Source organism: Photinus pyralis, unplaced genomic scaffold (assembly GCF_008802855.1).
Source record: "Photinus pyralis isolate 1611_PpyrPB1 unplaced genomic scaffold, Ppyr1.3 Ppyr1.4_LG9, whole genome shotgun sequence".
NCBI lineage: Eukaryota > Metazoa > Arthropoda > Insecta > Coleoptera > Lampyridae > Photinus > Photinus pyralis.
Window position 1 is genome coordinate 15,763,794 of NW_022170878.1, and position 10,096 is coordinate 15,773,889.

Below are 10,096 nucleotides of genomic sequence, written 5' to 3' on the forward strand. Positions count from 1 at the left end.
CAATTTTGAGCATATATTTATATACAAAATCCCCAAAACGATCCACTCCTTTTTTCACACAACGCAAAAATGTAAATAACTTAATTTATCGATGCATTGGAACTTTCTTCAATTCACAGTCGATTTTCTCCTTTTCAAAGGAGAAATTCGGAAAATTGGATGGTGGAACCCCTTGGGCAATACAATTGAACCATTTTGTAAAAATTTGACTGCTCGTTATGGTTTGGATATTGAGAGATATTGTTGATAAATTGAATCGGGAACAAACTGGGCTTCAGGATTCTCGAAATTTCATAATTACTCACGGGAATAATTTAAAAATGTTCCGCAGGATGGAAAAGTGAATTTTCCATTTCCCTTTGTGTAAGTAGGGTTCTAATTAAAACACAAGCACCAATTAATCGTCTGTAAACTTTTTAACGGTTGCCGTTTAATCCAGAATTTTATTATCCCTCAGTATAAACAATAGAAACGCACAAATTTGGTTCATAAACTTGTTTTCATCGTCACTAACCAAAAGGTTTTGCACTTTGTGGAGTACTTAACTCCCAGGTTCTACGCTAACTTCACACTACAAGAACACGAAAATAAAGTCAACTCGGCAACGTTTAAATATAGCCACCCGAATGACTATTCCCTCCAAAACTAAACAAGATCGCGCTTAAATTTGAAAAGTGGCACGTGATCAAACATCTAAGGCAGGGCCCCCCTACGTTAGTTGTAAACAACGCTATCACCTGAAGCACAGTAGGGAAGGAACGTAAAAAAACACCGAAATTGTGACAAGCTTGTTTAATAATGATTAATTAATTTATTATTACCTATTTATTATTATGATTGTAAAAGCTCGGAAAAATAAACTTTGAAAATGGTAGTTCACCGAATAAAAATAGAAATAGATTGGGAAAAAAAGAACTTACCAATAAAAAAACCAACCGTCAAATTAATATAATAGCTTAAAAACAAGTTTTGGGAATTATGGGTCAAGTAAGCAGGTACCAAGATTGTAAGAAAGGGTATTGAAATACACAGGATGTGACTCATCTTTGGTGCAATAAAGTCCTTTTGTTAAAAGCAAGATGGAAAATTACATGGTCTTGTAGGCAAATTTAACTAAAAACAAGATATGTGGAAATTACGAATCGTAACTCATTTATCGCACATAGATTCTAAACTGAAGAGCTTTGATTAGCGTAATCCCGCTCCTGCAAGATAGGTAACCCGCCCCTGGTTTCGGGATTTCGAGCCTACAGTTGAAAGTCGAAGACAATCACGGAATTAAGTGTCGTAGCTCAATTTTGACTACAGTTTTTACCATCCTCGTGACTGCTTTCTTCACGGAAAAAATGTTAGTTACAAACATCAAGTCCGTACATACAACAAACGAATCTGTAATTTCCACATATTAAAGTAAAATGATCAAAACTTATATGAAGACAAGACCAAGTAATCAACATCAATAAACATAAATTAAGCAAACATTACACCAAAAACGTAAACAATTACAAACAAAAGGATAACGGTATTAAACATTTCATTCTGCATTGCGGTTAAACCAAGTAAATTTCAAAAAGAAAGATTGAAACACACAAAAAGTATAAAATGCGGCATACAAAACACAAATACGTATAAAGAAATGCAAAAATTACTACCTGCATTAAAAAACCCCAAAATAACAACATTTATGGAGCGACGCGTTTACGACCGCCATTCAAGACATGATGCTAAACGTAATCCAAGTTCGTGCTCCTCAGATGACGCAAATCGCTTTCCTCTCCTAAAAATTGCGCTCATAGTTCTCGTCTTCTCGCGATTCTTTCACGCCTCTTTTACCCTTGATTTTATCATTTTTGTATATTGAAAATCGGATCAATCGTTGATCTCAACCTTCAGACAAATAAATCTTAGATTCATTGAAAGAATCCGGTTTCCAAAATTTTCCGAAGTGATACGTGCCTACTCTTGCTATTAACTACGACCATTGTTTAGGTATTCATGAACAATAAGCTACTACTAGCATCAATGACAAAATTTGAACACCTAATATCAGTTTCCTCTTTACCAAACACTTGAAAATTTATAATTTACATATTCGACTCAGCTAGAAGACTTTCGTTATTTAATATTGAAAGTGGAAAACTGTGCTAACAGGGTCCCTGGACGAATTTTATTTACAATTATCCGTTCAAACAACTCAAATGTTTACTAAACAAAATCCTTAAATGCTACGATCTGCATTGAATATAAAAATTACCTTATAAAGACGTATGTGTACACTATTCTTGAAATTACTGATTTTCCCAATCTCCAGTTTGTAGTTGAAGGGGACCTTTTCTGAATGCACAGCGTTGCATAATATGGTGACCGAGTTGATAGGGAGAACGAAATATATCCCCTTTACTGAGGAACTGGAGCTGGTTATAGATCGGCACGTTAGTTTTTAGTACAAATTGGCAATATTGTTAAAAATTCGCACGGTTTAACTACGTACAAATGATAATGAATTACATAGGGAACCCTTAATTTTCGTAGTTCTTAAAAGGTTGAGGGTCTTTAAGGACAAGATTCCCAAATTGTATAAAAAAAGTTCAAGATCCCTATGATATAGGTAAGGCTCTCAAGATTCTCAACATTCAAATGTCAATAGGTCAAGATTCTCAACACTCCAGATTCAATAAGAATCAAAGTTTTCTTCACTAAAGATTCAGTTTCCAGGTTCGGGATTTTCAAAAGTCAATCTTCTCAAGATTCGAATTTCTCAACGTTTCAAGGTTCAAGGTCTAATGGAGGTTCGAGATTATAGAGATGTTTAAGGCTTGAAGATATTGAGCTGCAAAGTTCTTCAGAGGCTAAAGAGTTCAAAATCCAAGGTCCAAAATGCATTGTTCTTAAGGCTGCAAGTATTTACTAGTTCAGGTTTTCAAGATCCAATGTTATCCATCTTCAAGATTGTTCAAGATTCGAGATGTTCCATGTAGGTAATGGTACCGGCATGTAGGAAGGCGAGAGATGAGTCATCCACACTATTAATTGCCCCCCCTATTGACGCGCCACTAATCCACACTGGCTCCTCCTACATGCTGTAAATTGCTCATCTGCGCGTAGCCCGCTCTCGTCTTCGTAGCTGCCGGTTCGTTGTACCGGGTGACCCAATAAAAACTGTGTTCCTCGGCCATATCTCGGGAACCGCTCGTCGTATGACTTAGGGGTAAAAAAATTATTGGGTAAATCGGTTACGAAGAATCGCTGGAAAATATTTTGAAGTTCTAAAAATGACCACCAGAGGGCGTAACTGCCATCTTAAATTTTAAAATTGCATTTTCTGTCTGTTCGCATAATAAACTAAACATTCTTTTTCACATTTTTAAAGAGCACCAGTTTATCTATCATTTTCGTCAAAACAAAAACTCAGTTATTTCAAAAACAAAGATGGCGTAGGGCGTTCAATTGTTTTTGCAATAACCTGCTTTAACTTCTTAACCGTTTGACCGATTGTAACAAAATGGTATCGTTGAAAAGAGCATTCCTTGGGCAACAAGAATCAACCATCAAAAATATGGTTAATTCAGTTGAATCCTTCTCCGCCAGGGGGCTAGTTTTGCACCATGATTCAAAATCCTAAAAAAGTCAAAAAAATCAAATGGAATGATATTACTTTTTCTATTATGAAAAAGTAGCCAAATGACATCCGAAGAGGCCATTGAAAACCGTTTTTCAAAATCTCGTTCCTAACCTCCAATATTTGGAAAATGAGATTAATTAATTAATTAATAAAAATGCTTAAATTGTATCTTAAATTTAGGTACTTTTGACGTATTTCCGGTATTTGTCGATGGCGCGAAAGATTGTTTGGAAAACACCCTACACTTTTAGGTAGGCCTTGGAAAATTAAACAAATGAAACACGATGCATTATAAAATAATAACTGCCGTATTTACATTCAGAAAGTGAAGTTTTTTGAATTTGTAATCTTTTCTAAAATGCCGATTTCTAACCAAGAAGCATTTAATATGCTGGCGGCGATGGTTCGTGGTGGATTCGGATAACGCAAATAGAAGATGCGGGCAGCGATGGTCGCATTTTGAAAACACTCAAATATATCGCCAGAATATTAAATGCTTCTTGGTTAGAAATCGGCATTTTAGAAAAGAACGCAGCCTGAAATTATGGTTAAAATCACAGGAATTTTACTCATTAAAAGAGTCTATAGCTTTCATGATACCAATCCTTAGTTCACATTTCATCATCCATATTATTTCTATTTCTATTCACATTATTAAGAAGGAAATAAAAATTATTATTTTTTAGTGACTGTATAAACGCTCTATTTTCTTCCCAACACCTGTAATAGGTTTCTTCTGTTTATTTTATAATTTTATTTATACTGTTAGTTTATTGGTTTGTACAGAAGTAGGGAATAAATCATTATTATTATTATTATTATTATTATTACAAATTCAAAAAACTGAATGTAAACACAGCAGAATAATTTACAAATTACGGCTGATAATATTTTATAATGCATCGTGTTTCCTTTGTTTAATTTTCCAAGGCCTACCTAAAAGTGTAGGGTGCTGTTCCAAACAATCTTTCGCGCCATCGACAAATACCGGAAATACGTCAAAAGTAAATTTAAGATACAATTTAAGCATTTTAATTAATTAATTAATTAATCTCAGTTTCCCAATATTTGAGGTTAGGAACGAGATTTTGAAAAACGGTTTTCACTGGCCTCTTTGGATATCATTTGGCTACTTTTTCATAAAGAACGGTTAAGAAGTTAAAGCAGGTTATTCCAAAAACAATTGAACGCCCGACACCATCTTTGTTTTTGAAATAAATGAGTTTTTGTTTTTACAAAAACGATAGATAAACGGGTTCTCTTTAAAAATGAGAAAAAAGAATGTTTAGTTTATTATGCGAAATTTAAAGAAAATGCAATTTTAAAATTTAAGATGGCATTTCCGCACTCTGGTGGTCATTTTTAGAACTTGAAAATATTTTCCAGCGATTCTTCCTAACGATTTACCCAATAATTTTTTTTACCACCAAGTCATACGTGATACGACGAACGGTTCCCGAGATATGGTCGAGGAACAGTCTTATTGGGTCACCCGCTATATCGTTTTCAAAGAAGATTCTCGAAACTCATAGTTGTCGAGAAATGCTAAACAAATTTTGAAATCCAAAATTCTGAAGGGAAACAAGTGTCCCAAAATCACTTTTTCTCAAAATACAAACCTCAAGATTCCTATGAATGTTCAAGATACATCAAGTTTTGGAACACTCAAAAGTCACATTACCAGAAACTAAAGGGTTCAAAAATTCATACTTCTCGAGACTCCATTAAACAGTCTGATCCCAATGAAAATAGGTACTAAAGTCACCCTTATTACAAAAGTTCTTAGAAGTGCGACAGGATTGGTGCGCCAAATATAAAAAGATTGTTCATTAGTTGGCGTTGAGATAATGTTAACAGTTTGTATGTGACAGCTGATCTGAGTGATTGCGTTTTAGTAAATTTCAAGACGACACTTCGCCCTCAAAAAGTAGTGATTGAAAATGGCACAAATTTCAGCGCAAAAACGGGCATACACCGACGTGACCAAACTGCTCTTGAACAAGCACGAGGTGTGGATGATGAACACGAACGAGTACTTCGTGAAATTCTTGGGCCCGAAGGAGACGCCCTACGAGGGCGGCGTGTGGAAGGTTCGAATTCTGATACCGAGCAACTATCCGTTCAGTTCGCCGAGCGTGAGCTTCGTGAACAAGATTTTCCATCCGAACGTTGAGGAGACCTCGGGCGCCGTTTGCTTGGACGTCATCAATCAAACGTGGAGTCCTCTCTACGACTTGTCGAACATATTTGAGGTGTTTCTGCCTCAACTGCTGACGTACCCGAACTCGAGAGACCCGCTCAATCCGGAGGCGGCGACCTTGTGTTTGTTTGACAACGCGACCTTTTTGAAGAGGGTCAAGTTGTACGTGAAAAAGTACGCGAACATTGTGAGATTGGAGGAGGAGAGCGAGGAGGTGGACTCGTCGGGCGCGGAGGATAGCAGTATGTCTGAGAGGGAGGATGATCAGTAATTATTTGTATCATTCGTTTTTAAACATTAAATTTTATTCAAACTCTTTGGTTTTGCTGATGGTTTTGCAGTGGTTCAATTGAGGCCCACACATGAGTGAAGGTAAGTGAGTCGAGACAAAGAACCCGGCTAAGAATTTAATACTTTTGGTTTCAAAAGTACCACCCGTCTACCTGAGATGGGTTGCGTTTACAGTATATTCGAGCTGTTCCAGAAACCAAAAATTCAAGGGGCTGTATCACGTGTCCTAAGGCCTAAGCCGTGAAGGTTCTAATAAGACCAATTCAGTGGAGTTAGACCTTTAACCCTGAATTCACAACTGTCAATACTTAATGTTGAATCCTGACTTCGATCATTAAACCCCGATCCTTCCTTCTTAGATCTTGAACTTGTGGTACTTGAGATTTGAATTCCAAATGTTGAATTTTGAATCCCTTGAGGATTGAATTCTAAATTCTGTTTCTTGATTGTAAAATCCTAAATCTCGAATTCAATCTTGAACCTTGAATCTTCACTCTTGAATGTTGCTTCTTGGACCGTGGATCTTGAGTCTTGGGTCTTGGGTGTTGAATCTTGACTCTTGGGCCCTGAGTCTTGAGCCTTTTGAATCTTGAATCTGGAGTCTCGGGTATCGAATTTAGAAGCATCTGGAATCTAGAGAATCTGAAATCTTGGAAAGCTTAAATTACAAAAGTTTTAGATTTTCAATTCGGAACTTTCAATACTAAATAATGAGTTCCGACCCCGGTCCTTAAACCTTGGTGCTTGGACTTTGCCGCTTCTCTGTTGAATTTTAGATCTCGGATCTCGAATCTAGAATTTCGAATCTCGAATCTTGAATCCCAATCTTGATCTTGAATCCTGGCTCCTGAACCCTAAATCTTGAATCTTGAATCCTGAAACTTGAATCTTGAATCTTGGATCTTGAAACTTGAATCTTGAATCTTGAATCCTGGCTCATGAATCCTATATCTTGAATCCTGAAACTTTAATCTTGAATCTTGGATCTTGAATCTTGAATCTTGGAGCTTGAATCTTGAATCTTGAATCTTGAAACTGGAATCTTGAATCCTGAATCCTTGCTTTTGAATCTTAAATCTTGAATCTTGAATCCTGAATCCTGAAACTTTAATCTTGAATCTTGGATCTTGAACCTTGAATCTTGAAACTGGAATCTTGAATCCGGAATCCTGAATCCTTGCTCATGAATCCTAAATCTTGAATCTTGGATCCTGAATCCTGACACTTTAATCTTGAATCTTTGACCTTGAACTTTGAATTTTGAATCTTGAACCTTGTATCTTGTACATTGAATCTTGAATCTTGAATCACGGGTATTGAATCTCGAATACTGACTCTTCAATCCTGACCGCAGTCCTTTAACCCTAAACTTTGCGGCTTAGATCTTGAACCTTCCGTATTGAATTCTGAATCTTGCATCTTGAACCATAAATCTTGAACACTGAATTCTTCACCTCGAATCCCCAGTCCTAAATTCAAAATACTGAATCTTGAATCCCTGAATCTTGACTATTAAATATTGAATTTTTAATCTTTAATTTCGATTTTTGAATCTGGAAACTTGCATTCCGCGTCCTGATGCATCCTGAATTGATCTTAATTATAAATCTAGTAAATTTAAAACATGAAAATCCAAAAAAATCATAAAATCCTGAAATGACAACGTTACGAATCCTGACCCCGATGATTGAACTTTGGTAAGAGTTTCAGTACTCAATACAGTACTTGAATCGTAACTTCCGTTCCTTGAATTCAAAATCCTGAATACCGAATCCCAAACCTTAGATTTTGAATCTTGAGTCCTGATTCCTGAATTCTGAGGCTTGAATCTTGTATCCTGGTCCTGATGAATGCTAAATCCGTAATCCAATTTTTAATCGAGAAAACTTTAAGCATTGAAAATTTTTAATCCTAAAAATAATTACATTTGAAAAGATAGAATCTTGACAATTTTGAATTATAGAATTCTTGGATCTTTAACCCGAAACGCACAATTTTCTTTACAATATTGAATCCTGATGACCTCGATCAGTGAACCATGACCCATATCTCTTGGATCTTGAACTTTGAGGTTTGAATATTGAATCCTTGAATTCTAAATTCTCTTCCATGAATACAAATTCTTGAATCCTGAATCTTGCATTTTGAATATTGACTGTTGGATCTTGGGTTTTGATTCTCGAATCTTGCCTCTTGGGTCCTGAGTTTGGAGGCTCTTGAATGTTGAATCTTGAATCTTGAATCTTGAATCTGGAATTTCGAATCTTGAATTCTTTGGATTTTTGATTTTGGATCTTCGATCCTGGATCTTGGATCGTGGATCTTCGATCTTGGATCTTCGATCTTGAATCTTCGATCTTGGATCTTCGAGCTTGGAGTCTTGAGTCTCGAAGTTAGAATTTTATGAACTTTGAATCTTGAGCATCTCGGATCAAGAGAATCTTGACCATTTTCGAATCTAGAAAAGCTTAAATCACAAGAGTCTCGGGTTTTAAATTCTGAACTCATAACTCTCTCCACTGTACTTAAACTTTGAACTTTGCTGCTTGGATCTTGAACTTTTGGTATTGAACCTTGAATCTCGAATCTTGAATCTTGAAACTTGAATCTTGAATCTTGCATCATCAATCTTTGAAGCTTGAATCTGGAATCTTGAATTTCGAATCTTGAATTCTTTGGATCTTTGATTTTGGATCTTCGATCTTAGATCTTAGATCTTGGATCTTAGATCTTGGATCTTAGATCTTGGATCTTAGATCTTGGGTCTTAGATCTTGGATCTTAGATCTTGGATGCTTAGATCTTGGATCTTAGATCTTGGATCTTAGATCTTAGATCTTAGATCTTGGATCTTCGATCTTGGATCTCCGATCTCCGATCTTGGATCTCCGATCTTGGATCTTCGACCTTGGATTTTCGACCTTGGATCTTCGATCTTGGATCTTCGATCTTGGAATCTTCGATCTTGGATCTTCGATCTTGGATCTCCGATCTTGGATCTCCGATCTTGGATCTTCGATCTTGGATCTTCGATCTTGGATCTTCGATCTTGGATCTTCGATCTTGGATCTTCGATCTTGGATCTTCGATCTTGGATCTTGGATCTTCGATCTTGGATCTTCGATCTTGAATCTTCGATCTTGGATCTTCGAGCTTGGAGTCTTGAGTCTCGAAGTTAGAATTTTATGAACTTTGAATCTTGAGCATCTCGGATCAAGAGAATCTTGACCATTTTCGAATCTAGAAAAGCTTAAATCACAAGAGTCTCGGGTTTTAAATTCTGAACTCATAACTCTCTCCACTGTACTTAAACTTTGAACTTTGCTGCTTGGATCTTGAATCTTGAAACTTGAATCTTGAATCTTGCATCATCAATCTTTGAAGCTTGAATCTGGAATCTTGAATTTCGAATCTTGAATTCTTTGGATCTTTGATTTTGGATCTTCGATCTTGGATCTTAGATCTTGGATCTTAGATCTTGGAATCTTAGATCTTGGATCTTAGATCTTGGATCTTAGATCTTGGATCTTAGATCTTGGATCTTAGATCTTGGATCTTAGATCTTGGATCTTAGATCTTGGATCTTAGATCTTGGATCTTAGATCTTGGATCATAGATCTTAGGTCTTGGATCTTAGATCTTGGGTCTTAGATCTTGGATCTTAGATCTTGGATCTTAGATCTTGGATCTTAGATCTTGGATCTTAGATCTTAGATCTTGGATCTTCGATCTTGGATCTCCGATCTCCGATCTTGGATCTCCGATCTTGGATCTCCGATCTTGGATCTCCGATCTTGGATCTCCGATCTTGGATCTCAGATCTTGGATCTCCGATCTTGGATCTTCGACCTTGGATCTTCGACCTTGGATCTTCGATCTTGGATCTTCGATCTTGGAATCTTCGATCTTGGATCTTCGATCTTGGATCTCCGATCTTGGATCTCCGATCTTGGATCTTCGATCTTGGATCTTCGATCTTGGATC

General features: G+C 36.5%; 1 protein-coding gene and 1 pseudogene across 1 annotated transcript; one reads left to right on the forward strand and one right to left on the reverse strand.

Moving 5' to 3' along the window:
* Positions 1–5,474: 5,474 nt before the first annotated feature.
* Positions 5,475–6,093, forward strand: LOC116181302 (annotated as a pseudogene).
* A 2,857-nt stretch (positions 6,094–8,950) lies between these two features.
* On the reverse strand, positions 8,951–9,481 carry LOC116180013. Its single transcript, XM_031499835.1, has 2 exons — positions 9,406–9,481; positions 8,951–9,273 (listed from the first exon to the last, which is right to left on the reverse strand). The coding sequence occupies exons 1-2, from the start codon at positions 9,479–9,481 to the stop codon at positions 8,951–8,953; spliced, it is 399 nt and encodes a 132-aa protein (XP_031355695.1).
* Between the last annotated feature and the right edge of the window lie 615 nt (positions 9,482–10,096).

Bases quoted from the DNA above. Each gene is read 5' to 3' on its own strand.
- LOC116180013 (XM_031499835.1), bottom strand. From the start codon at position 9,481: ATGCAAGATTCAAGATTCAAGTTTCAAGATTCAAGATCCAAGCAGCAA. The intron at 9,274-9,405 runs GTTATGAGTTCA...TCGAGACTCAAG, and splicing joins GTTTAAGTACAGTGGAGAGA to ACTCCAAGCTCGAAGATCCA.